Source organism: Notolabrus celidotus, chromosome 9, assembly GCF_009762535.1.
Source record: "Notolabrus celidotus isolate fNotCel1 chromosome 9, fNotCel1.pri, whole genome shotgun sequence".
NCBI lineage: Eukaryota > Metazoa > Chordata > Actinopteri > Labriformes > Labridae > Notolabrus > Notolabrus celidotus.
Genome location: NC_048280.1, coordinates 34,424,960 through 34,452,915, shown reverse-complemented (window position 1 = coordinate 34,452,915; position 27,956 = coordinate 34,424,960). Strand labels below are relative to the sequence as shown.

General features: G+C 40.4%; 3 protein-coding genes across 3 annotated transcripts; all 3 read left to right on the top strand.

Annotated features, from left to right (window-relative positions):
- The first annotated feature begins 1,119 nt into the window (after nucleotides 1–1,119).
- On the top strand, nucleotides 1,120–14,767 carry LOC117818635 (GTPase IMAP family member 8-like). Its single transcript, XM_034691587.1, has 7 exons — nucleotides 1,120–1,226; nucleotides 2,739–2,883; nucleotides 5,469–6,086; nucleotides 6,197–6,235; nucleotides 12,033–13,217; nucleotides 13,352–14,501; nucleotides 14,740–14,767. The coding sequence occupies exons 2-7, from the start codon at nucleotides 2,844–2,846 to the stop codon at nucleotides 14,765–14,767; spliced, it is 3,060 nt and encodes a 1,019-aa protein (XP_034547478.1). The 5' UTR covers nucleotides 1,120–1,226; nucleotides 2,739–2,843.
- A 322-nt stretch (nucleotides 14,768–15,089) lies between these two features.
- Nucleotides 15,090–17,114, top strand: LOC117818415 (vicilin-like seed storage protein At2g18540). The gene has a single exon (XM_034691275.1). The coding sequence runs from the start codon at nucleotides 15,139–15,141 to the stop codon at nucleotides 15,970–15,972; it is 834 nt and encodes a 277-aa protein (XP_034547166.1). The 5' UTR covers nucleotides 15,090–15,138; the 3' UTR covers nucleotides 15,973–17,114.
- A 4,305-nt stretch (nucleotides 17,115–21,419) lies between these two features.
- LOC117819464 lies at nucleotides 21,420–26,605 on the top strand. Its single transcript, XM_034692855.1, has 4 exons — nucleotides 21,420–21,505; nucleotides 22,875–22,984; nucleotides 23,070–23,288; nucleotides 26,205–26,605. Exons 1-4 carry the CDS (start codon nucleotides 21,459–21,461, stop codon nucleotides 26,351–26,353), a joined length of 525 nt encoding a protein of 174 aa, XP_034548746.1. The 5' UTR covers nucleotides 21,420–21,458; the 3' UTR covers nucleotides 26,354–26,605.
- Nucleotides 26,606–27,956: the final 1,351 nt, after the last annotated feature.

The following is a 27,956-nucleotide window of genomic DNA, read 5'->3' as shown; positions in this document are numbered from 1 at the left end:
GTTAGGAGATTTTGTCCATTTTTAAAAAAGCTATAGTTTCTAAACTCTGAAGACTGGGACTGTCACAGTTATCACCTGCCACACCTGCTCAGCCTCTCAGCCCACTACATTTCCACTCCCCTTCGTTTACCTGAACCACACTCTCCTCATTAAGCCAACACAAATCACCTGTTTCTCATTACCTGCTGCCAGTATTTAAGTCCCGGTTTCAGCTCACTCAGTGCCAGATTGTTCTCTCTGCAAATGCAAGACTCTCCAGCACTTTTCCTCGGACTGATCTCCCGGTTTCGACCCTGCCTGTCCCCGACCTTCCTTCCTCGTTTCTGTCCTGGTAACTACCTCAGCCTTCTGTCCCCGACCAAGAGATTTGCCTGCTCCTCTTCTGTTTCCACTCTGATCCTCCACACAGCGAAACCAGCTTCTCAACAGACATTGTGTGACCTGGTTAGTAAAGACTGTTACCTGCTGTTTCCTCCCGTCTCCAGTGTGCTGCTTTTGGGTTCACCCTCACACCCGTAACAGGGACTGGGTTGATTCTTTTTTCTTTTTGGTCCATAAAACAGGTAAGAGGATAAAGATTTAGTTCAAGAATAAGGAGTTATTTGTAACATTAACTTTATTTCACCTCTGTGAACTTGGCAAAACAACATTTTTTAAAAATATATATATTCTTGTACTGTACACCTTCATGTTTGCTGCTGTAACTCCATGAATTTCCCCGTTGTGGGATGAATAAAGGAGTATCTTATCTTATCTTTTTGATTGGATAACCTAAAATTACTTTATCTGTATATAAAGCTACTATTCTAACAATCAAAGGTTAAAGGGGCTGTCTGTGCCTCAACTTGCGTGTACAGCATTTATTTATTTTTTATCAAACAAGCTGCTTTTTGCTGCATCACTCCATGCAGTAGGCTGGTTACAGACTGGAGACTGGAGACTGGAGCAAACTGCACAGAGCTGCAGGACTTTGTTGCAGTTTTTGCGTGTGAATATTAAAATCAAAGTGCTTTATGAATTAGTCCTTGAGATGGAACAGATAGTGGTCCCACCCACAGCTACGCTTCTGCTTTAGAACTCCAGCCAACCCCCATTCCCAGAAGATGTATTTACTGGGGAAGAAGTTCCTACTATCATGTGCCCTGCTCATTCTGCTAAAAGGAAAGGTTGTCTGAGGTGAGCCTGTCACTTCTGAGACCAACCTGCAGCAAAGAGGATCTTTTCTGGTGAGTGGACACGATGGAAATATTAATTAAAATAAAAAACAGACAAGCAGATTTAAGTTATCATGAGACTGACAATGATCTTGGACTACTGAGTTAATATAAACAGTTTCTGGTCCTTGTGTTATTCTGATGAGTGAAATCTGCTGATTAGTTAGAACTGAATATCTGTAGATAATGTATTGTTAAACAGCAGTAACACCTACCCAGGCAATTGATTGCATAGAGAGAGATATAGAGATAGAGAGATATATATATATATATATATAGAGAGAGAGATATAGAGAGAGAGATATAGAGAGATAGTGAGAGAGAGAGAGAGAGAGAGAGAGAGAGAGAGAGAATAATAAAAAAGAGAAGACTGCTTCCACAAGCAGAGTCTGAAGTTCAGAATAAAAGGGACATTGATCACATTTTAACTTTATATCACCACCATAACAACATGAATATAAGTAACATGATACCAGGGTTTTTCCTGGATCAAAATGGGACAAAGGTAGTACCCTCGTTGGCTTAAACACACCAGCATACTTGCTAAACTAAACACCTTTTTATAAGCAACATGTTATAGAAGACACACACACACACCAGCAAAAACAAGCCTTTTTTATGATAATAAAATATGCACAAGTGCAGACGCATGGATTACGCATGGATTATATTTACATTTTCTGACACAATTATTGTCAGGGACTTCTGTCAGGGGCTTCTGCCAATAACAAAAAAATCACAGATGACATTTCTTCCTCTTAGGCAGTTTGTCTGCGTCTTTCAATCAATCAGAATTTATTTGTAAATGACTTTTCATACAAAAAAATTGTAACACAAAGTGCTGTGGTAAAAACAATGTTAGTAATAAAATAGAATAAATTTAAAAATAAGAAAAGAAAAGGCGTGGGCTGTGATGATAAAAAGCTGACTCACCGTGAGTCTTTGTTCTAACTTTAGGTACCATTTAAAGTCCACTATGTGGCTCAAAACTTAGGAGTGAATCAAACATCACGCCAAGATTCTTCACCTGTTGACATGGGTTTAAAGCCAGTGCATGAAGTTTTGTGTGCAGTTTCCCTCTCCGCGGTCCTGTACCAATGATTAAAACCTGAGTTGTGTCCTGGCTGAGCAGTGAAAAGTTCTCTGCCACCCATGACACATGAATACCTAAAATACAGTTAAAAAGCCTGTCAATTGTTCCTGGGTTATCAAGGCAATATATCTATTGATTTATTGAGAAAGTACTTGAAGTTCTTGAGTTTGAGGGTTAGCTTTTCTTTTTGGTGCTATTGTGTAATCAGAGGGTCAGCTATAAGATCTGTTTAATCAAGGTATTCATTTTAAGGAAGAAAATAAGTTCTGCTTCTTTGACTATTGTAGATAAGCTTTTGTATATATATTTTTAAATTGTATTATCTTACACTGTATTGTTTCTGTACCTGTGGTCACTCAGTCAGTTCTCTTATTTAAAAATACACATTTGAGTGGCCTTCGCCATCTGAATTGATGTTATCTTTGCTTCAGGTCTGGTGATCAGATGGGCTGGGCACAGATTGAAACTGCCACTACTACTTAAAAACTGGAAGGAAATTCTACTTCATTTCTTTTTTTTACCTCGTAAAAAACACAATGGCCCGGCCACGGCTCCAGAGTTCACATTTGTATAAAGGTATGTGCACTAAGTTCAAATATTTCAAGGGAAAAATATCCAGAAAAAAATATTAAACATATGTACATTTTTTCCAGAAAATGCATATTTTTAACTCATGAAGTCAGACATATGTTCTGAAAGCTTTCTTTTACCCGTCTTTGACAGTTCTTCAAGGGTTTCGAATGCAGATAAGAAGTTGTTAATCAATCAGCGCACGTGTGTCCAAGACAAGAATATAAAAAACTGTTAATAATTAATGTCTGTATTGTAATCCAGACCATATCAACAGATGTGTTTGTTTAAGACTTGATGGATGAAGTAATTCCTCTGTATCTATAATATATTTAGAACCACATATTGAACAGTAGATCACATTTTGTGAGCTATTGGGAAGTTTTATTTGCCATAATTATCATCAACATCTAACAACTTTAATCAGTTATCTGACGAACTACTATAGATAAAATGAAACACTTTTTACAAAAACATCTCACTGATCTCTAACAGTACTTTATGAATAATTGTTTAATTTACTGCAAAGTCCAATTACAGTACATTACAACAATTATATTCTGACCGTTACATATTCCCCCCTGGTGATAATAAGGCTGTCCCCAGCAGTACACAGCCAAAGAAGCAACCAACCTGCACTTAACACATTGCTATACATAGACTCAATGAAAAGTCAGCAGTTACACGCAGGGTAAAGGACAGTATCACTCATGTTAATACACATATCAGCATACAGTATACAAAATTAACAGCAGAACACACTTGTCATGTATGCAAATAGGAACAGACAAAGAAAAATCCTCCAGTTTCTTTCACAAATAATACTCAGAAAGAGCAACATACTGTATAATCCAGAACAAAATCCAGAGATAAACATCTCAATTAAACCATGTTAACACATCTTACCAAACATGAAAGCAGTTAGACAGGATATGAACATGTAACCGGTGGGAATCTGCGTTGTGTTTGTTAAAGTTGACTGACGACCAACACCAGGATCTCGCTTGCTCTGCGTTTATCTGTTAATCAGACAGACAAGAACCTTTATTTTTTAAGAACCTTTTTGATGTTCAATCAATAAACCAACCTTTTATTTGTATAGCGCCAAATCACAACAAACGTTATCTCAAGACACTTTTACAAACAGAGCAGGTCTAGACCACTCTGTCAAATTATGAACAGAGACCCAACACCAAGACAGGATAAGACTCAGTCTGACCCCACCTTAATCCACCATGAGCATTGCACCTCACAGTATTTAGCTAGTTACAGTGGCAAGGAAAAACTTCCTTTAACAGGCAGAAACCTCGAGCAGGACCAGACTCATGTTAGACAGCCATCATGCCTCGACCGAGTTGGGTCTGGAAAGAGGGATAGAGGGGAGTAAGAGAGAGAGGTGATAGTGATGAGACGAGCAGTAGAAGCTGTTGCCGCTGGAGTCCAGCACGTCCGTATCAGCTGGAGTCCAGATCGTCCGCAGCAGGAGTACGTCTACGGCAGCTCAGAGGAACCTACGAGACAAGGGAGCTCAGGGACTCCAGAAAGGTGTATGGTTAGTAACTTTAATGGGACAGGCAGAGTTAAAGTAAGAGATGAGGGGTTTGGGGGGAAGGGGGTGAGCTAGGATCCCAGTGAGTCAGTGCGCCAGTTCTCCCGGCAGTCTAGGCCTATAGCAGCATAACAAAAGCTGGTCCAAGCCTGATCCAGCTCTAACTATAAGCTTTATCAAAAAAGAAAGTTTGAAGCCTACTCTTAAAAGTGGAGAGGGTGTCTGCCTCCCGGACCCTGACTGGTAGATGATTCCAAATGTTGTCAACAAATCAACTGAAACGGCCAACCAACAGTGTATTTGCACTTGTAAATGCCTGATCTCTGTCAGTGACAGCATTCTTTGTCTTGATTTTTAAACATTTGTCTTTAACATATTTATATTTTCTTTAAGATCACTGGGTTAGCAGTAAGGGCAACAGGAGATTGTATGAAGGACTAACTCAAACAAAGTAAATTCCTATGTTTGTGTTTTGCTATGAAGGAAGTTTTGGAAAACAACAGAGCTTATGGTACAGAGGAAGCAGGTGTAGACGCAACCAGCGGCTAATTTATGCGCTGTGCCTTTAAGCTGCGCCGTCACCACTGCAGTGGTACAGTGGTACAGAACACTCTTTAAAATCTTACAATGAAATTAAAAACTGTTGAACCAACGACTGTAAACTGAAGTGAGGTGTGTGAGGTGCCACTGCAGCTACAGCAGATCATAAACCCCTACTTCTAACCCTGATTTTAAAACTAATGGTGATAAGAAAATAATTTAACATTCATAGTCACATTATTTTACAGAAACTTATGAGTGAAGGACATTATTGAAATATGTTTTCCCGTTGTGTTTATAAAGAAGTCTTAAAGTTTTCTCATACCAACGTCAACCCTTGTTGAGTCACCTGATAATGTACTATATGTCTGCAGTATTGGGAAGGAACAAAACCAGGCCAGATAAATGAGCATAGGGTCTCAACCTGTTAGTGCATCTAAGCTAAAAGTGACATGGCACTACATTTTATAATGATCTGTTTGCACAACTGTTCTATTTGCAGTGTCTGAGCTGAGGGTGGTTCTGCTGGGGAACAGCTGGCGTGAAAGGAGTGCAGTGGGAAACTTTATACTCAGAGAGACTGTGTTCAACACTGAGGAAGAACCAGACGGCTGTTTGAAGGTCAGAGGACAAATAAAGGAGAAAGACATAGTTCTCATCAACACTCCAGATCTGCTGAGTCCCCACATCTCTGAAGACAGAGTGACAAAACATGTAACAGACTGTGTGAGACTCTCTGATCCTGGACCTCATGTGTTCCTGCTGGTTCTACAGCCTAAAGACTTTGAGGTGGTACTCAAAAACAGACTCTGCAATGTCCTTAAACGCTTCAGTGATCGATCATTTGATCATTCATTGATACTGATATCACCACCCAGAGAGCAGGGCTCCAAACATACTCAGTATTCTCCCCTCAAAGACATGATCACAGAGTGTGGAAACAGATATGTGGAGCGGATGAACCTTGAACTTCCAGAGCTGTTGATACGTCTGGGTCAAATTGTGAAGGGGCACGATGGAGAGCATGTCAACTGTGTTGTGTTCATGGATCCCCCTGCTAAAAGAGAAATCACACATCAAAGGGAAACAAGACCTGGCAGCATTGGTGGAGTTGCTACTGGTAAGAGCAATATTATTTTTAATAAGAATATGAAAACTTGATTTACACTAACTGTGAAATATTACATAAGAAACATGAAGCCAAAACTGAAACTGTCTTTTTTATTATAGGGCCGCCTGCTAATGTTGACATCATGCCCTCTGAGGAAAGTAAGTAAATTATCATGAATGCACAAACGTTAATATTGACAGTCCTTAATTTTGTTTTAAGAAAATAGGCTTATGTGGTGAAGGTTGACAGGCATCATGGCAATAATAGACCTTATTTATATAAGACTTTTCAAAACAGCAGTACAAAGGACTTTACAAATGAGAAAGATAATAAAAGAAAACGAAAAAATAGAGAAATGTGATGAATACAATGACTTAAGAATGTAAACAGCAGGGGGGTAAGAGCAGAACAGCTGCAAAATGAGAGGAATTAGAAATAAATAATAAAGATTAAAGGGTTAAGACCACCAAAGATAAAACTGAATGAAATAAGATGAAAATGCCAAGAACCACCAACAGATAACAGTTCATAAAACATTGTAAGAAGAATAAAACCAGCAAACAGATAAAAGGCTAAAACAATCAAAAAATCAAGGATATAAAATTCTACCTGTGATGCTGTCTGAATAAAAGCAGCGTCAGGAGGATTAAAACGCTCAGATAACAGCTGAGAGATATTGTCGTTAAAATCAGGTCACACCAGTCATTATTCATGTGTATTGAGTTATTTCTTCAAATGCACAATATTATCTTTGATGATAAAACACTTTGTTTTAAGCTCTATAACAGTGCTAGAGCAAAATTTGTTAAAAGGAAATCATGTATATAAAAAAAAAATCTAAAACATGAAATAAAAAGCAGAGTTCCAGAAAAGGTTTACAAGAATAGTTTGTGGTTTTATGAGGTGCTATTAAGTAGAAAATGTTTTACCCACAGGGGATCCTGTCGGATCAGCCACTTTCAGAGAAACTAGCCAGAGAACCAGTACATAGGCTCATATATCAACCATGACCTCTGAACCATTACACTGATGAGCTGTTCAGGTCTATGATGGATGAGTCAACTTGGCTTCTGCACAGTGCAATTATACATTTTGAGTTTAGATTTATTTATTTTTTTGTATCTTAGTTTGACATAATTTTAAGCTATAAATTCTGAAGTTTAAATTTCGGTGGTCATAGTAAAGATTGTAGAGTTTGTTATCTTTAGTGATGGTGAGATGAAGCTTCTTGAAGCATCGAGGCTTTCCATCCAATTGGTTCACTCATGGGCTGAAGCTTCATGGTGCTCCATTTGCTCTACAGCGCCACCAAGTGGACAATAAATGTAAAATAAGCGCAGTGATTATAATGACACCATCCCTTTGGTGTGTGAAGCTTTGAATTGAATAAGTGAATGATGTTTGTGATGCCAACACATAAATAATGAACTTCTTAATATGTGTCTGTCTTTATGATACAGTACATACTAAATCCAAACACAGTATGTAGTAGGCAGTGCCGACATTTGTAGGTAATATGTAGCAGGCCGTTTCGAAAACAGCCAGAGACTAAATACTACAGGTGAAACATCACCGCATAAACAGAATGGAGGGAAAAAGGTACGAAAAGACCCAAACCTAAGAAAGAGAACAACAAGGAAAATACAACACAAAAACAAAAGTGACTCATGAGAGTGAGAGAACAAATAAACTTTATGTCATGCATTAAAGTAGTAAATGTTTATGGGTTGTGATAAAGTTACAGGAAAATGAAAAGAAGAAATGGGAAGGTCATACGCTCCGTAAGGTCATGTTTATAAATATCATAATTTTTTAACTAACATCTTCAGTAAACACACTGCTGGAGGACTCATATACAGTTGAGCCAAGGTACAGCACACTGTAGCCGATATACAATTATAAAATATGCAGGGAGTAACAATTAAACAACACGTGTATAAAACAGGAAATGTGCAATATCAAAAGGTAAAGGTGCCAGATTTTAGAGCTGGCTATTTTAAATAATAAAAATAAGAGCACTATGAATTAAAAAGATAAAGTATAATCAGCAATGTCTGCTATTCAAACTTGGAATTTGGTCAACTTAAAGCTGGGGTTGGTAATCAGATTTAGATCCACTTTTTGTTATACAGGTTAAAATGATCTTTATGGTCTGATGGTAATCAATACATAATGTGTTCTTAAAAAAGAGTGAAGAAAAGCTGCTATCTACAGCCGGAGTAAACCTGGGAAAACACCAACCAATCACCGTTTTTTGGGTGCCAAAATTTTAAACCATTCAAATCCTGTCCTGCCGTTCTGCCCGCCTCCTGCGCGTACATTTCCCCGGCGTGTACTCCGAGTCCCCGTCTCCTGCCTCTGCTTCCCCTGACTCTACTGACTGCCCCTCTCGCTCAACCTCGGGCCTGTCCCCTCTGACCTGATGAGGTGCTTTGCTCAGGACTGTAGTCCGGATCGGAGTCTAAAAAGCTCTCACTACAGGGCTCTGACAAGCAGAAGAATGAATGACATTCAGTAAGTCCTACAGAAATGTAGATGTATTGTAACGTCCGTCCGGACGCTGTAGGGATGACGAGCCGATTCGTGAACACGTTGATCTTTAATAACCGGTCACTGTCGGCCGTAACCACGTCAACCAACAAAACAACAATCAATGTTTGAATGAATGAAGAACTTCTCCTCTTGTCTCTCCTCTCTCCCGCTCACACACTCTACACCTCTCCTGATGCCTTCACTGACTGTCAACACTGTAGGAATTAAGAACATCTACACTGAACACGTTTAACAAACAGTAGCGCTGTTACAGTATTATATATGTGTTATAACTTTTCTCCTGATATCGTGTCACCAGTACAACTGGATAATGCTAGAATGATAGTTGTGAGTACTAACAGCAGCCATGTTTGTTTGTGTTTTTAACTTTCACTATGAGAATGTTTTGGTGAGGACCGGTTTTGAATCAGTCACCATCATATGGTCGCAAGTCAGCGGCGCTCGTGCATGGAGCTCTGAGGGAGGAGGGGAGGGTTTAGATAGAGTCATGAGGACATGCTACATTCAAATTCATGCTAGTTTTCCGAGACTGCCAACCCCAGCTTTAAAGGTGACATATCATGCAAAATGGACTTTTTAATGGTTCTTTACCTGAAATATGTTTCCCTGGCATGTCTACAAACCCCCCGAGAATGAAAAAAATCCATTCTGCCCCTGTTCTGATTTCTCCACCTTTCTGTAAATGTGTGTGAAACGAGCCGTTTCAGACTTCCGTGTTTTTGTTACGTCACAACAATATCCGGTCTGTCACGGAGTCAGAGCTTGGAGCTTGTTCAGCCCATAGACTGTATAAAATAATACTGAATCCCTCCCCCGTTTTTCATTACCTGCACAAATGTGTGCTAACAAGGAGCTTAGGAGGGAGGCATGCTAGTTGTAGGCTGTCTTAATAAACACAAAGGTCGGTTTTACTCCCCACGTCTGCAGATTTGAAGATCTAGTGGATGATTTTTATATGTCATGGTTAAGTGCTAGCGCTAATTAGCATAGCCACATAGCTATATGTTCGTAGCTGTAGCTGTAGCTGTAGCTGTAGCTGTAGCTGTAGCTGTAGCTGTAGCTGTAGCTGTAGCTGTAGCTGTAGCTGTAGCTGTAGCTGTGTACCAAGACACACGTCGACATACTGACAAATAAAACAACAAGAAACACTAAATCTGTGACCAATCCTTCATAAAAGGTCCTGCTCCCTTTCTGGCAGAGGTCGGTTTTACTCCCCACGTCTGCAGATTGAAGATCTAGTGGATGATTTTTATTTATCATGGATAAGTGCTAGCGCTAGTTAGCATAGCCACATAGCTACATGTTCGTAGCTGTGTACCAAGACACACGTCGACATACTGATAAATAAAACAACAAGAAACACTAAATCTGTGACCAATCGTTCAGAAAGGTCCTGCTACAGGCGCCTCTCCATCAGCATCAGATTCAGAGGGTTGAAGTAACGCGATCTCTGAGCGGCCGTGTATATTCAGCCAACATGTAAACATCATAGGTAAACATTAGATCAACGTGCTGGAGAGCCGAGGCACATACACTTCCTGAGGGGGCGTGGTCAGGGGGAAAACAGAGTGTTCTGATGAGGAATGCAGAAGAGGACTTTTCAGGCAGACCAAAATCTGATTTCAAAGTGTTTTTTTGAGCATAAACTTTAAAGACATGTTTTGGGGACCTCTTAGACCAATATATATTGATGAAAAAAGCGTGATATGTCACCTTTAATTTTTTGTTTTCATGGAAAATTACAAAAAAAAATGGGGCAGAGTTGTAAACAGCATCAAACATACATCCTCACATCATCGGTGATGTGCCTGAGGTCATCTAGTGTTTCGGGTCTCTCAACATCATACTCCCTCGCTCAGGTGACCACAAGCAGATCCGCCTAGCTCCTTGTGAATTTGTGAATATTCATAATGTCAGTCCATTTTTTTTTATCATACTCATTGAAACAAGTTTCTGAAAAGAGCATGTCAATGTGTGTTGTAAACCATCAACCCCAATTTCCTGCAGCTCAAAGAAGTCAACCTACAGTACCACTAGTTGTCAGCAGGCCAAACAGACAACAAAAGATTATCGAAATATAGTGTGTGCACATGGCATCATGGAAGGCAGAGTCACTGCAGTGTTATCCACCAAGTTGCAGGATGCCCATAGCACTGAAAGGGCAGAGTAGCAGCCTGAATGCCATAAAAACACCCAAAAACATTCTGAATGGACAACCGAGGGCTGTACCTCAAAGGAAGAATAAAGGGAAAAATCTGGTCTGTTATTTCTTAAGTCTGAATTGTATAAGGGTCAAGGAGCTCGCTCTCTGTTAACTGGCTAGACCACTATTCTAACTTGATAAACAAAGCTAACCTGGTCCGGACCAGGTAATATTGAGATTTTCACATTCTCTTATACTACGTTACATTGTTCTCTGTGGGCAATTTAGATCTTCAGCTTAAATAGTACATTGATAAGGCCACGTCATAATGCTGTGCAGTTACAGTGACACAGACTGTATGCATCACACCACAAAGCCTCTGTATTAAATTAGCGATGAATATGAACAGACCGCCCTCCAGTCTCCCTCCTCACATTTTCCCTGTTTCTTTCAGGTAAAATTTATACTTTAAAAAGAACAGTCACGTCTACGGCCACTGGGTTACATTTTTAAGCTTGGTCTTTTTATCCCTCAAAATCTGCTTCTGGATAGTTTTGCTTTGATAGAAATTAAATAGTCTGTAGGTATTTATCATAAACTGAATCAAATCAGATATTTAAAATTACTTCAATTTTTCTACAAAATCACACCTACTGTCTGTGTATATTTTTCATGAAGGTAAAGTATCAGACCTAACGTCTGCTTGTACTGCTGAAATAATGTGAATCATTGAGAAAGTTTCAGGGCTGTGCTGTGTGTAGTTGTCAAATTAGAAATAAATGTAGTGAACTAAAGTTTCTTAGATGGTAAAATTAATAGATTAATTTCCAAAAATAACACTGTAAATTCCCTTAGGTTGCCCTGGTTTACAGATTAGGTTTAAATAAATGTTTTGAAATAAATGTCCCTCAAATAGAGGGACCTCCATCCAACTCCCCTTTATTCAGACAGATGAAGGTGTTACTGTGGTTTAAGGCTGAAACAATGATTTTAAACAAGGCTTTGTTTAAAGAAGATTTCATATCACACTGCGTTCTGCACCCTGTATAGAGTAGTGTATTAGTGCCTGAATGAAATAATGAATATTTTAGAAACATGTTTTTTGTAACTATTTCTGGATAGAATAATGTCCCCTCTCTAAATGTGATAACTATTTCAGCCTGATATCCAGCTGTGGTGATTTCAACTTCTAATATATTATAACATTCACATTTCATGACGTGTTTGTCTGTAACATCTTTTTCTCTTTTATGTTACAGTCAGAATTTTGCTTCTGGGGAAAAATGATGACAGAATGTCAAAGTTGGGGGATTTCATCACTGCAAAAGAGCAACACTGGCCAAACTATATTAAAAACCCTTTTGCAGCCAAACAAAAGGTGGAGACTGGAGAGTGGAGAGGAAAGCCTCTAAAAGTAGTAAAAACTCCAGATGTTTTCAGTCTGCCTGTGGAGAAGCTCAGAGGAGAGATGGGGAAGGCTGTGAGTCTTTGTCCTCCAGGACCAAATGTTCTGCTGCTGTTAGTGAAACCTTCTGATTTCACTGAAGAGAAGAGACAAAGACTGAAGTTCATCCTCAGGCTGTTTGATCAAGATGCCTTTAAACACTCAGTGATCATCAGCACACATGAGGTCGGTCAATCAGACTCTTTTAGACGTCTACTTAAAGACTGTGGAGACAGACGCTACAGCCTTGCTGAAAACGACATCCACTCACTTAATGTCTTCATGACACATATTGAGAGCCTTGTGTGTGAGAACAAAGGAAACTTCCTCACCCTCAGTGAAGAGTCTTTTGCATCAAAGTCTGAACACATGAAACCAGTTTTAAACCTGGTCCTGTGTGGGAGGAGAGGAGCTCGGAAGACTTCAGCAGCAAAGGCCATTTTAGGTCAGACAGGTCTTCATTCAGCCTCCAGCTCATCAGGGTGTGTTAAACTTCAGGGAGAGGTGTGTGGACGTCGGGTTTCCCTGGTGGAGCTCCCTGCTCTGTGTGGAAAACCTCCGGAGACAGTGATGAAGGAATCATTCAGGTGTGTCTCCCTCTGTGATCCTGAAGGGGTCCATGCCTTCATCGTGGTCCTACCTGTGGGTCCTCTCACTGATGAAGACAAGAGAGAGTTTAAGATGATCCAGGACACTTTCAGCTCTCGAGTCAATGACTTCACCATGATTCTGTTCACTGCAGAGTCAGATCCTACAGCTCCAGCTGTTGTTAACTTTCTACAGAAAACTAAGGGAATCCAGGGGCTCATTCAAAGCTGTGGAGGAAGATCTTTTGTATGCAACATCAAGGACAAGCAGCAGATCCCAGAGCTGTTGGACACGGTGGACAACATGCAAAAAGATAAAGACAAATCAAGTAGCTACACAACAGAAACGTATGCACATTTCCTGATGGAAAAGATCAGCATACTACAAGCTAAGCTTGAAGAGCCGGTTACTCGTGAGTGACAAACTTTTACTTTGTAAATATGAGATCAGATTCTTTTTGTATGACAACCAGCCTGTTTAAATTGCGTTTCAGATTTAACTGATCTGCCTCCATTTAAAGTAACTCAAGCCCTTCTTGTTTCACAGGTGATGATGTGAAGCAGAGCTCAGAGGGTCTCAGGATTGTGCTGATCGGGAAGACCGGCTCTGGGAAGAGTTCTTCAGGAAACACCATTCTAGGAAGAAAGGTGTTTAAAGCCAAACCAAGTCAAATATCAGTCACCAAAGACTGTCAGAAAGCACACGGTGAGGTGAACGGTCGTCCTGTCACTGTGGTTGACACTCCTGGTCTGTTTGACACGACTCTGTCTCATGATCAGGTTCATGAAGAGATGATAAATAGCATCAGTCTTCTGGCTCCAGGTCCACATGTCTTCCTGTTGGTGCTAAGAATTGGTAGATTAACACAAGAGGAGAAGGAGACATTAAAACTGATCAAAGAAGGCTTTGGGAAGGATGCTGAGAAGTTCACCTTCATCCTTTTAACTGGAGGAGATTCACTTCAAAAGCTCTCCATTGAAGAATACATAAAACAAGAATGTGATGATTCCTTCAAGAAACTGATCTCTGACTGTGGAGGAAGATACCACGTGTTTGATAACAATGATGAACAAAACAGAACTCAGGTCAGTGAGCTGATGGCAAAGATCGACACAATGGTGAAGACAAATGGAGGCAGCTGCTACACCAACGAGATGCTGCAAGAAGCGGAAACTTCCATAAAGAAAGAAATGGACAGACTCTTAAAGGAGAAAGAAGAGGAGATGAAGAGAGAGAGGGAGGAACTTCAAAGAAAACACGAAGAAGAAATGAAAGAAATGAAGGAAAGCATGAAAAAAAAAGAAGAAAAGATGAAAAAAAAGAGAGAAAAGAGAGAAAAAGAACTTAAAGAAAAGGAGGAAATCATACAGAAGGAACAAGAGGACAGAAGGAAAGAAAAGCAAATGAGAGAAGAAGAAGACAGGAAGAGAAAACAACAGGAAGAAGTTCAACAACAGGAGTGGGGACAGAAACTTCAATCTTTGGAGAGAAAGATAAAGTTAGAGTCAAAGGAAAAAGAAACCATTAACAGACAGCTGGAGGAGAGCAGAGAAAAGATGAGAGAAGAAAGAGAGAGTCAGAATAAACAACAAAAAGAGTGGTGGGAAAAACGAAATAAAGAAGAGGAACAGAGACGACATAAGGAAGAAACAAGAGTCAGAAAACTTCAAGAAGAGTTTGAACAGGAAAGAGAGAAGTATGAAAAGAAAAGAAAGGAAGAGGATCAGAGAAGACAGGAAGAAGAAGAGAAGCTTAAGAATCAACAGAGAGAAGAAATTGAAAAGGAGAGAAAACAGAGAGAAAAAGTACTACAAGAGAAAGACAAAGTCATACAGAAGGAAAAGGAGCACAAAAGGAAAGAAAAGGAAAGGAGGAAAGAAGAAGACAAGAAGAGAAAAGAACAAGAACAACGTCAACAAGAGATGTGGGAACAGAAACTTCAATCTTTGGAGAGAAAGATAAAGTCAGAGTCAGAGGAAAAAGAAACAATTGACAGACAGCTGGAGGAGAGCAGAGAAAAGATGAGAGAAGAGAGAGAGAGGCGGGAGAAACAACAGAATGAGTGGTGGGAAAAACGAAATCAAGAAGAGGAACAGAGGCGACAGGAGGAACAAACAAGAGTCAAAAAACTTCAAGAAGAGTTTGAACAGGAAAGAGAGAAGTATGAAAAAAAAAGGAAGGAAGAGGATCAGAAAAGACAGGAAGAAGAAAAGAAGCTAAAGAATCAACAGAGAGAAGAAATTGAAAAGGAGAGACAACAGAGAGAAAAGGAACTTAAAGAAAAGGAGGAAAACGTAAAGAAGGAACAAGAGGACAGAAGGAAAGAAAAGCAAATGAGAGAAGAAGAAGACAGGAAGAGAAAACAACAGGAAGAACTTCAACAACAGGAGTGGGGACAGAAACTTCAATCTTTGGAGAGACAGATAAAGTTAGAGTCAGAGGAAAAAGAAAAGGATGAAAGAATGCTGGTACTGGCCAGAGAGCAACTGAAAAAAGAAAGAGACGACTGGAAGAACAAACAGAGAGAATGGTGGGAGGAACGACTGAAAGAAAATGAACAGATACGATGTGAGGAACAAACAAAACTGAAAAAGCTGCAGGAGGAATATGAAACAGAAAAAGAAAACAACAAAAAGAAAAGAGAAGAAGAGGACCGAATCAGGAAGCAACAAGAAGAAAAAGAGAAGAAAGCCATGGAGGAGAAGAATAAGACACAGATGGAGAATCTGAAGAAAACACATGAAGAGGAAGCCAGAAAAAAAGCTGAAGAGTTCAATGAGTTCAAAGAGAAACACAGAAAAGACTTTAAAGCTCAGAAGGAAGAGTACGAGAAACAAATGAGAGACAAAGATGTGAATTATGAGAAACAAATGCAAGACAAAGATGTGAACTACGACCTCTTGAAGGCGCTTTCAGCCCACAACACTGAAGAAATGAAGAAGACACACCGAGCTGCACTCTGTAAAACAGTGAAGTGTGTCACCAAGAAGAAACAAAATATGCAAAAAGTCAACAACTTACTGAAAAAACACGAAAAAGAAACGAAGAAAGAACAAACTAAGGAGGTAAGGGAGAAACTGAAAGAAACTCATGAATCAGAAATAACTGATCTGTTGGAGGAGCTCATGAAGGAAGTGGACTCATCATCAGGGTGTACAATTCTATAAGATGTAATTTATGTGGAGTCACAGGCTCGCTTTCTATCTTCATTTGGTTTGGAGGGCAGACATCTGAAAAATCAGAGGTTTTATACTTTTATATTTTGGAGCAGACTAAACTGTAATTGAAACCATGGCAACATAAACAACTGATCTATTTAAACCAGGGACCAACAACAGTGATTCTAAGAGCTCTGTCAGCAGATAACTGAGAGGTGAAAATACAGCAGAGTGCAGAACACAACACCATCTTCATCAAAGTGTGATCACTGTGGAGGAGCACAAAACAGAGTTTATAGAATCATGTAAATTAAGTTGTTTGGATTTCTGTGCAGTATACCAGATCAAGTAAATAAGACAAAACTTTTTAAAAGTTGAAACAATTTTCCAACCTGCTCTAAAAAAAAAAGCTCAGTTTATTTTTGAATTAAATCTTTGATCCTTTTGTTTTCTGTTCTCAAAAGAAGAGACTTCTGTGTGCTTGAGTTTGACTCAAAGGCACAACATGTTGCTTTCCTTCATGTTAGTTTGGAAGTAATCTTACCTTTAATAATGAATGACTCATCAACTCTGTACTTGTTGAATCTTTGATCTAAGTGTATTTTTTCCATCTATAATAAGCTGTTTATGTTAAAACAGTCGGTACAGGGATCTGTTGTTCAAGCTGGCTCCTTAGTCTGTAAAAAAATGGTAATGCTGTGCCATTTTTTATTTTCTGTTCTGTTTTGATTAGAATAATGGTCCTTCTATTTAATCTATGTTGACTTCTTCTCTTTTTTTGTTATTATATAAAGATAAAAACTGTAAACAGCTCAGAAAGGAAAACTCCTCAAAAGAGATAATGTATTTTATGTGTATTTGATGTAATTAAGTACAAAAACATATTTGGAGGTCAGACACATGACATCCTTAGAAAATGTACCCTAATTTAAAGTAAATAGAAAATCATGAATATGGTTTAAAGTGCTCTTCTGACGAGGCTACATGATGTTTTATTTTATGTTTTTCATGTTAAGTAACAATCAATGCTTTAAAACTGATTCCATTTACTCAAAACATAACTCAGAGGGATCTTCAGTTGTATGGTCTTTGTTTGATCCATGGTGTCTCTATCAATAATCACAAAAACATGAATAAAATATATCCTTGCAGCTCAGTGTGGACTGATTTAATATTGAATAAGTAACACATTGATAAAACTGAACAGAGCTCAGATTAGTTTCTATGTATCTTTATTCACCTCTTTATTCATCTCTCTGTTTTCTTGATCTGAGGCGGCTGCAGTTACTGTGGAAACTGTCAAAGACTGACAAAATCACAAGCTTGATTACAAAACAAAGAAATCCAAAATTGCTTCACATGAAGGAAAGTATCCAGCTCCTTCTGCAGCAACATTTTCATCCTTTAATGCTCTGAGTAATTAACTCCAGTATCACACAGCAGCATCTCACCTCAGAGCTACATGACCAATAACAAAGTTACACGCCTGTTCCTGTTCCTTCATCCATTCCAGGTTTTTCTCGTGTGTATCATCTCGTGGTAGTAAGCTGATTCCAGTTAAATTGATATTGACCGCTTGTGTGTGCACAGCTGAGCCCAGCAGAGGGAGCTCTAACATTAAGTCTTCATCAACATCACTCATCCTCAACATCAAGAGACTCATTTTAGGATGAATATAATATGTGATTGTCTGATTACCTCCAGAGTCCACAGTTGAGTGAGCAACGAGCCAATCCCAGAATAATACAGGTCTATCTAAAGTTGATCTGGATGATGGGTTTTGGTCCAGATTGGGATTATGCCACAGATTGGGTGGATGTAGGAACCAGTACACAAGGGAGGCTTTCAAATACCAGAAAGAGAGAGAGGGGGAATTGTAAGTCATTAAATGTCTCACTTTATCACAATTAGGCTGTTTTTCCCTCTCTTGCTGACATCATCAGTAAGTGTGATAAGGCCATGTTCTCTGACACACAACAAATGTTTTTTTTTCTGATTCATGAGTATGTGTTCAGGTTTTTATACAGGGACTTCAGATCATTTTTGATGTGAACATTTTCAAGGTAGCTTTGAGGCATCAAAATGCTTCTGAAGGTTTAATCACGGACTACATGGGTTCTATATTATTGTTCCTTATTTAATCTGGAGTGCCTGTTAAATATTGTCACTAGATGGCGCCCTTGCTCAGTGAACTGCAATGTTCTGTTTAAAGGTGACATATCATGCAAAATGGACTTTTTAATGGTTCTCTACCTGAAATATGTTTCCCTGGCATGTCTACAAACCCCCCGAAAATGAAAAGAATCCATTCTGCCCCTGTTCTGATTTCTCCACCTTTCTGTAAATGTGTGCTGAAACCAGCCGTTTCAGTTTTCAGTGTTTTTCATACGTCACAACGCCATCCGGTCTGTAACTGAAGTCAGAGCTCGGAGCTTGTTCAGCCCATAGACTGTATAAAATACAACTCAACCCCTCCTCTGTTTTTCATTCCCTGCACACGTGTGCTAACAAGGAGCTCAGGAGGGAGGCATGCTAGTTGTAGGCTGTCTTAATAAACACAAAGGTCGGTTTTACTCCCCACGTCTGCAGATTTGAAGATCTAGTGGATGATTTTTATTTTTCATGGAAAAGTGCTAGCGCTAGTTAGCATAGCCACATAGCTACATGTTCGTAGCTGTGCACCAAGACACACGTCGACATACTGACAAATAAAACAACAAGAAACACTAAATCTGTGACCAATGGTTCAGAAAGGTCCTGCTGCAGGCGCCTCTCTGTCAGGATCAGATTCTGGATCAGATTCAGAGGGTTGAAGTAACGCGGGTCTGTGAGCAGCCGTGTATATTCAGCCAACATGTAAACATTAGATCAACGTGCTGGAGAGCCGAGGCCACATCCACTTCCTGAGGGGGCGTGGTCAGAGAGCTTATTCTCATTTAAAGGCACAGACACAGAAAACAGCCTGTTCTGAGCAGGGCTGAAAAAGAGGGGTTTACAGGCAGACCAAAATCTGATTTATAAGTGTTTCTTTGAGCAATAAACACTAAAGACATGTTTTGGGGACCTCTTAGACCAATATATTTTGATGAAAAAAAGAGCATAATATGTCACCTTTAAGGTTACATAGTGCGTGTCCAGATGTGACATCATCACGTCCCATGCACCCTGTTGTGTTGATGAAGAGGAGAGCATGCACGGCACGGCACCTGCAGTTCCGTTACTATGCCAGTGTTTCATGATGAAACCTTTTGGCCTCAATAAATATACCAATGGCTAAAGACAGGACCGAGTCAAGTTTTGCTTTTGCTCTCCACGCCACAAGACAGCTGCGCACTACAATGCTCAACAAGGGACATAAGGGACAGATATGGCAGCTGCGGGGGACGTGACCTTAAAACATAATCTTTGCTGTAACCGGATGTTAGAGCCATAAATGATCATACTGGCTTAAACACAGAGATGAAGAATAGAGAGAGGTCACTGGAACTGTTGACATCAGCAAAATGTAGACTGGAATACAGCTGGAATACACCAACTTTGATATGATTGGATGATCATTTTGGCTTATGAGAAACAGCCTCCGCACAGCATCCTCCTCAGGGTATCCTTGGTTCAACCAAACACTGGAGGAAGCAAAGCCTCATTAGGGACTTTTCAATTCCAGGTACCCACACCCTCAAACATAAACCTGCTTCAACCTGGTAAACCCTGAACCATCAAATAATTGTCAGAAAATTCTAATGATTTGAAAAAGTGTTTATTAGAACTTCTGACAAATAAAAAATAAATAAATTAAATAGCAAGTTTCATATATGAGTTTTATTTTCTATCATATTTGATTTATCAGGCATTTGGTGCAAATGTATTGCTCAAAGTTTCTTATTTTTTTAAACAAACGACATTTTTAACTTATTAAACTTTGAGTTTCCTTCAAATTTACCCCAAAGTAATTTCAAACCTAGATTGTATTTCTTTCTATATTGCATGACAATGTCATATCTATTCTGTATCTGCTACACAACAAAAAAAAAACTAATTTACTGTATATTTTTTCTCTGAATTGATCAGTTTTTAGTGGAAATTAATGAGCAAAAGATAATTATTTACTAGGGAGCCATGGCAACATTCAACCAGTCATCAATCATCATGATACAGCAGGTTGCATATATAAAAATACAATATACGTTAATAAATATCTTAATTTCTCCTCTAAATATACCTGATTATGTCATTTAAACATGTTCTTAAATAATAAAAAGACTTTATGTTGCTTTATGGAATGTATAATGTATGAAATGTAATAAAATTATGATTGACAGATCTCCAAATAAATGTCCTTATGTACCTGCTGTATTCATTTTGATACAGAAACTTTCAACACGGTTTGACTATAAATGAAGTAATGAAATATTAATTACTTTTACATTGCATCAATCCAGTAACTATTCCTCTTGAAGTTTCAGGAACAATTTTAAAGTTTTTTTCATCCAAACTTTTTCAAAATTGTCAAAAATATCCCTGAAAAACCTCCAGTGGGTCTCTGATCCACAGCTGACATTTTTGATGTCTGAAGGGACATCCTTCTGGGGCATGAATTACTCACACCTGGTGGATTATCCATGCACTCAGTTTTTTTCAGATAAAATATATCACACTGATGATGTAGAGGTCTCAAAAACTGATGTATCAAATATTATACGCTTGGCGTTATAGGGTTAAGGAGTGTTTGACTCTAAATGGAACCTTGATAAGCGAAATTAGAATCATGCTTTGTTGAAAGAACTGAATTAATTTGGAAAAACTTTGTCCTAAGTTTACATACAGTTAGGTTTTATGTTATAATCTCTGCTTTGGCTTCATCTTTGGCCAGCAGCTAAAAACAACTGTCTCTGTCTGTAGTCTGTATTCCATCATAATGGAGCTGACATTGTAAATAAAGTCCTTCATAAAGAGCACTAGTTCTTCAGATATGATCCTGGTTAGTCTGGAGGATCCACAGTCCCTCTGTGCTGCAGGCTGCTGAGGTTGCACGTCTGTGTTTTGCTGCATTAGGAAAGATGTTGATCTGAGCACGGTGGGCCTCAGGAATGCCCGGCATGACAATCACCTTTATTCTAATTACTTTCCTACCATCACCAGGCTGTCAGCTGCTCTGTAGTTACCTCCCCACACACCACTCGTCTCTTTCCCCTGCAGCTGAGCACACTGTCACCATGAGTCTTCAGACCGTCCTCCTCACTCTCTCAGTTTGTTTTTATCCGTTCATTTTAACTCTCTCCTCTCCTCCGCACTCGGCTAAGAAGTCAGGCTGCTTCAGAGTCAACAACTGTAAATGCATCATGAAGGATGGCAGCGGGGTGATTAACCTGAAAGCGATGGGAGATGCAGACGGTTTCCTGGGGCGTCTGAGGCCTGTGTCCGCAGAGAACCTGGAGCCTGGTGTAGAGCTCCTCCTGTCCTTCAGTCCCTGCCAACCCTTCTCACAGCCGGAGGAGATGACAGGGGCCGAATGCAACAACGTCGCTGCATGTCTCATTGTCAGGTAAAGTGGACAAGACTCAAATTCACATTATATCACTACAGTGTATATCACTCCGGCACTCTCTTCTCTGGACCTGTACAGAAGGAGTGTTTCTCCATGGTGCCTTTTGCTTGTTGTTCTTCTGTTTAAGTTGAACAGGAGTGATGACTTCTGATGATCAATTACTTCTGCACTTTTAGAGGTGCATGACTTTAGTAGATCATCAACATGACTTCAAATTTAGGTGGTCTCAAATTTCATGGCTTCCATGAAAACAGTTGTGGTGTTGTCATGAATGTATATTTTTTTCAATAACTGTTGATCCAGCTACAACTTTTAGAGTTATAGATAAATTATACAGGGATGATCTGATAAACAAACATCAAGCACAGTGACTTTTAAAATATCAAAACCTTTGGTAATGACTAGATCTAGACATCTTCATTACTGAAGTCAGAGTATAGATCCTCCTGATCTAACTTTACTCCAATACAAGTGAAAGTTGTTCAGTCAGATTCTGACTTGAGTTAAAGTCCTGGAGTACTTGCTTTTAAAAATACTGAAGAATTCAAAATACTTTTAAAAATATCTCTAAACGTATTTTCACAAAGCATGAGGTCAGTCAAGAATGCATGGGTGTTCATTCTGCTCCGTTCTGTTTATCTAGAAAACATGATTTCATCTCTAAAGAGTCTACCATGAAATCTAAACTAAGTTACTACAAGCACAGACAAGTTTACAATGTTCATCTGGAATCAAAGCAGTGTGTTAGCTCCAGACCTCCACATGCTTTCTCAGGTTAGATGCTGATGTTTTGGAGGCTGTGATGAAGTTTGTGTGGTAAACAGATCAGAGATTTACAACAATACAAACAATCATTCTTTATTTCAACAACCTCAAATGTGGGTTTAAAATATGGTCGTGGTGCTCAGGTAGAGAATCATCATCCTTCTCAGTCATAGCCATCATCACCACGACTAAATGAACACACTGATCTGAAGAACGTTTGTAATTATCCAATGGAAGCCACTTACCTACCTTCTTTGTTAAATCCAGGTGGAGACTTTTTTTTTGGACGGGCATTGCAGCATGAGTGTCATTGGTTTGTTTAATTTGAAAGTCTGAGGAAGAAATTTAGTTCAACATTAAAATATTTGAAAGCAGGCTGGGAGCCCTTTCCAGCACCTCCTTTCTTTACAGTGCAACCTGAAGTCTCCCCACCTGACTGTGTTTGATTGACTTCAGCTCTGGGTCTTTATAAAGCTGCCTTTGTTTTCAGAGATTCAATCCTTCTTATTATTAACTCTTAAAAGATTCTGCTCTGTGTGCTTCAGCCATCTTAAAAATGATTAGAAAACTAAACCTGAAGCTTTGATGACTTTATGAACAGGTATCACAAGCTGAACAGATTCATCAGCCGATATTACAGCTATGGACGACATCAAGGTAACGAGTTCCACTACAACGACTCCCTGAGGACGCTCTCTGTCTCATACTTTGGTGAGTTATACATTAAATATCACGTTTATCCACTCACTGCTCATTTCTCTGTGTTATGTGATGATATCCTCTTCTCCTGTGTCAGCTCACGAGCAGCAGCCGCTCACAGTGGTGCATTACCACTGCAACCCCAACCAGTCTGCTTCTTACATCCAGGACCTGAGTCTGAGCGCAGAGGAGCCCCTGCAGATCTGGGTGGAGAGTCCCTGTGCGTGTCCGAACGCCTGTGCCATGGGAGATCTGGGTGTGGGCACCATCTTCCTCATCATCCTCTCCCTCAGTGCTGCTGCATACTTCATCCTTGGTAATGCATTGAATCACATTCAAACAATATTACAATATGATGTCAAGACACAGAGCCAGACTGTTGCATTGTCTTTACTGAAGCTTTACTGAACGATCATCAGCTGTTTGTGTGTTTACTGCACCTGATAGTCTTTCTCCCAGAATGCAACTGTGCTGACATAGGTGTAACTTCACCAACATGTCAGATAATTATACTGTAGTGGATTGAAGTAAAGCTTCTTAAGCTCATTGACAACCAGGGTAAAAAGGTGAGTAAGTAAGTAAGCATGTATTTATAGTTTTCAGTCTCGTGACCAGTGTGAAGCCTGGAGGTCATAAAGAGTAAAAAGGTGTCTTCCATTGAACGCTCTGTGGAGCTGCAGCTTGTTAATTGTCCATCTCTTCAGTCCTCACCAGAACTTCACGTTGGTGATGTTTATTAATCTAAAAAGAATCCTTCCCTTCACACTGCCACGTTTGAGGTGTAGGGTCAGAAACTCGTCCTCATCAGAGCTAAGGTGACTGATATCATTCGTGCAGAAGTGGTAAATCGTTCACTGTGAAGCCTCAACACTAAATATAAACCTTCTCCTCCCCTTACCTCAGAACACTTTATCACCAGACTGTCAGGATCAAAGAGTCCGGCTGTGAAAACAGAGACGTTATTACTAAGCTAGCGTTAGCTGGTTAGCTAGTGGTGTCAACAAGTTAGCGCTGGAGTTGTTTGCATCGGACCGCGCACAGCGACCATGTCAGAACCATGTCAGAACGGGCTCATCCCTATGTTTCCACATTTCTGGAACATTTTCAAAATTAGGTCTTGTGCTCCTACATTTCCCTTCAGTTTAAGCCCTATCCACACTGCAAACTACGGTTTGCGTCCAGTTGCTGCGCTTCGTTCGACTGATCAGACTGGAAGCTAGTCAATTCGAGGTCTCTGTGCTACTTAGTTTAGTTTGTTTATTAAAAAGGACAATGTGCACTTACATTAAATGTTTGCAATAAACAAAGAGATGGATGCACCAGATTTAGCGAAAAGCTAGATTCCATCTGTAGTCCATTGCTACTGGATAATAGGTTGGGTGTAATTGGCTACCAAATTGAAAGAAAGGGGGATAAAATCTGATACAAATTTATGAAAAAGGAAATGTGGGGACATAGGCACGCTCCTGTCAGAAGGACATGGACTTCACATACATGAATTAAAATACTCTGTGTTTACTTCAACTTACTGTTAATGACGAGTGAGGGGAAAAGGGAGCGGGAGATTGACAGACGGATCCGGGCGGCGTCAGCAGTGATGCAGGCGCTGTACCGGTCTGTCGTGGTGAAGAGAGAGCTGAGCCAGAAGGCAAAGCTCTCAATTTACCAGTCAATCTACGTTCCGACCCTCACCTATGGTCACGAGCTGTGGGTAGTGACCGAAAGAACGAGATCGTGAATACAAGTGGCCGAAATGAGCTTTCTTCGCAGGGTGGCTGGGCTCAGCCTTAGAGATAGGGTCAGGAGCTCGGACATCCGGGAGAGGCTCAAAGTAGAGCCGCTGCTCCTCCGGATCGAGAGGAGCCAGATGAGGTGGTTCGGGCATCTGGTTAGGATGCCTCCCGGGCGTCTCCCTGGGGAGGTGTTTCGGGCATGTCCGACTGGGAGGAGGCCACGGGGAAGGCCCAGGACACGCTGGAGAGACTATGTCTCTCAGCTGGCCTGGGAGCGCCTCGGTATCCTCCCAGAAGAGCTGGTGGAAGTGGCCGGGGAGAGGAGTGTCTGGGCTTCCCTGCTGAGGCTGCTGCCCCCGCGACCCGGACCCGGATAAGCGGAGGAAGATGGATGCATGGATACTGCTAATGAAATGTTCAAAGCTCAGAGACGAGTGGACTCTGATCCTTGTTTTATTCCCTCAGCAGGGACAGAAGAGCGTCTGATAGAATGAATCCACATCTCCTCCCTTCAGAGTTTTCTTTCCTAGATGGGATTCTTAAGAAGCAGAAGGATTTGACTCCTCGTCAGCTGTCAGGCATTTTTATAATTATTTTTAAGTTATTTTTTGGGCTTTTTTGCCTTTATTGATAGGATAGCTGTAGATAGACAGGAAATGTGGGGAGTACAGAGTGGGGGAAGACATACAGCAAATGGTTGCTGCTGGGAGTCAAACAGGTGACTTTGCGACGAGGACTAAAGCCTCTGTATGTGGGGCGATAGACCACTAGGCCACCAGCGCCTCAAGGCACTTTTAAAAAGTGTTTCAACTCGTAGTTGGCAGCAGAATCCGCTCATTTTCCCGTAGCCCTTAGCAGTAAGAAGCCTTTTTTGCCCTCCAGGGGGCGGTGACATAAGAGTGTGACGTCACACATAACTTATGAATATGTTAACTCATACAAAACTGTTGAAGAGCAGCATGTCAAACAAAAGGGGGAGAGACGTCTAGAGTCAAAACTAAGACACTGTTAAGCTGAACAATATGGACTGATGTGTACTGAAGCGTTCTGTCAGCTACCTCGTGAGACGTTGATCATGTGACAGCTGTTTCAGACATTAAAGGGATTGTTTTATTTTTCTGTTGGGTTGTATGGACACTATAATGACAGTTCTGCATTTATATCAATGTTACGTGTAAACCGACGGACATTGGGACGTCTTCACTGTTCTTGTCGTGACAGGGATTCTCCTTATTCCTCTTCAGATGTTCTGATTCATCCTGTTATGTCGCTTCTAGCTCACGCTGGTCACAAGATGAATTTTCCTGAGTATTCCCTTCTGCGTTCTCTCATCACCCTGACTTTATGTGGAAACTTTACTTTGGTGCAGGCAGGAAACATTCTTGGTGAAATTTAGTTTGTATGCAGCTCGCTCTGAAACTTTGTGAAGGTTTGGGTTATTTCTGCACATGTTTGAATCCAGCTTTCCTCTCTCCTCTCTCATCTCCTTGTGTCCTCAGGCTCCTGCGCTCTGAGGCCTTTCCGGAGCAGCAGTGGCGTTCAGATCTCTCCGGAGCACAGCGTGTGGTGTATGATCTGCTACCTCTGCACCGAGAGAAGGCCGGCCAGAGGAGGACACTATGCAGACATGTCACACAGTGAAGGATAAGCATGCTGTAACGCTCTGGAACATGACAGGAAGTCTCAGCGTGTCAAATGTATTGACCTGAAGGTGTGGTGTCCCACAGCGGGCCTGGAGTCAGGACGGTGTTATTGTTTCACAGTCGGCTCAAAGTGACGGGCTCGGACTCTGTGAAGCATTTTAACTTCATAAGTTAGCATCCAGTGACTTTGTTTGCTTGTTTTAAAGTCCATGCATCTGTTTATTAAAGCTAGGGTTGGTAGTCTCGGAAAACCAGCATGAATTTGAATGTAGCATTTCCTCAGGACTCCGTCTAACCCCTCCCCTCCTCCCTCGGAGCTCCTCCAAAACAACGCCCCCCGCTCACATGCACGAGCGCCGCTGATTCATGACCATATGATCGTGACTGATTCAAAACCAGTCCTCACCAAAACATTATCATAGTGAAAGTTAAAAACACAAACAAACATGGCTGCTGTTAGTACTCACAGCTATCATGCTAGCATTATCCAGTTGTACTGGTGACACGATATCAGGAGAAAAGTTATAACACATATATAATACTGTAACAGCTCTACTGTTTGTTAAACCTGTTCAGTGTAGATGTTCTTAATTCCTACACTGTTGACAGTCAGTGAAGGCATCAGGAGAGGTGTAGAGTGTGCGAGTGGGAGAGAGGAGAGACAAGAGGAAGAGTTCTTCATTCATTCAAACATTGATTGTTATTTTGTTGGTTGGCGTGATCACGGCCGACAGTGACGGTTATTAAAGATCAACGTGTTCACCAATCGGCTCGTCATCACTACAGCGTCCAGACGGACGCTACAGTACATATACATTTTCTGTAGGACTTACTGAACGTCATTAATTATTCTGCTTGTTGGTGAGAGCTTTTTAGACTCTGATCCGGACTACAGTCCTGAGCAAAGCACCTCATCAGGTCAGAGGGGACAGGCCCGAGGACGAGCGAGAGGGGCAGTAAATAGAGTCAGGGGAAGTAGAGGCAGGAGACGGGGACTTGGAGGAGTGCACGCCGGGGAAATGTACGCGCAGGAGGAGGGCAGAACGGCAGGATGGGATTTGATTGGTTTAAAATTTGAGGAGCCAAAAAACGGTGATTGGTTAGTGCAGGGGTGTCCAAACTTTTTTCAAAGAGGGCCACATATGATGTTGTCAGAATACCTCAGGGCCAGTGGCTCCTACTGAGACTTAGGAATCCCAAAAGTTATATATGAAATATTCATTTAATAACAATCATTTTAAATTTTGTCTCAATAAATCAGTAACTAGGTAGTCCTCAGTTCTCCACAAGCCATGTACACATGAGCAAACTTTATCTTCTTCTGGAGGAAAATGTTTTTCATTAGGGTCCCGCAATGTGGGAAAAATATTGTATCATTATTTTCCTATGGCAGGATCATGATCTAGATTTCATCACACTTCTTTTTTATTTGGTTTTTTAGACCTTTCTGACAAGCAGGCAACATTTTAAGAACAAAATAATTATTTTCTTGAGTTCTGAACATTTTTGATGCACCAAATTTTGCCTTTTCTGCACAATTTCATAATTTTGATCTTGTCTTGTGTCCTCTTTTGTGTCTTCTGAAGTTTTAGTGTTCATCAAGAACAT

What these genes read in the sequence shown, in the direction of transcription:
- LOC117818635 (XM_034691587.1), top strand. Translation starts at nt 2,844, where the DNA reads ATGGCCCGGCCACGGCTCCAGAGTTCACATTTGTATAAAG. An exon ending in CATTGGTGGAGTTGCTACTG is followed by an intron (nt 6,087 to 6,196) that starts GTAAGAGCAATA and finishes TTTTTATTATAG; the next exon opens with GGCCGCCTGCTAATGTTGAC. An exon ending in TTTGAACAGGAAAGAGAGAA is followed by an intron (nt 14,502 to 14,739) that starts GTATGAAAAGAA and finishes ATGTGGGAACAG; the next exon opens with AAACTTCAATCTTTGGAGAG.
- LOC117818415 (XM_034691275.1), top strand. Translation starts at nt 15,139, where the DNA reads ATGAGAGAAGAAGAAGACAGGAAGAGAAAACAACAGGAAGAACTTCAA.
- LOC117819464 (XM_034692855.1), top strand. Translation starts at nt 21,459, where the DNA reads ATGACAGGGGCCGAATGCAACAACGTCGCTGCATGTCTCATTGTCAG. An exon ending in GCTGCATGTCTCATTGTCAG is followed by an intron (nt 21,506 to 22,874) that starts GTAAAGTGGACA and finishes CTTTATGAACAG; the next exon opens with GTATCACAAGCTGAACAGAT. An exon ending in GCTCTCTGTCTCATACTTTG is followed by an intron (nt 22,985 to 23,069) that starts GTGAGTTATACA and finishes CTCCTGTGTCAG; the next exon opens with CTCACGAGCAGCAGCCGCTC.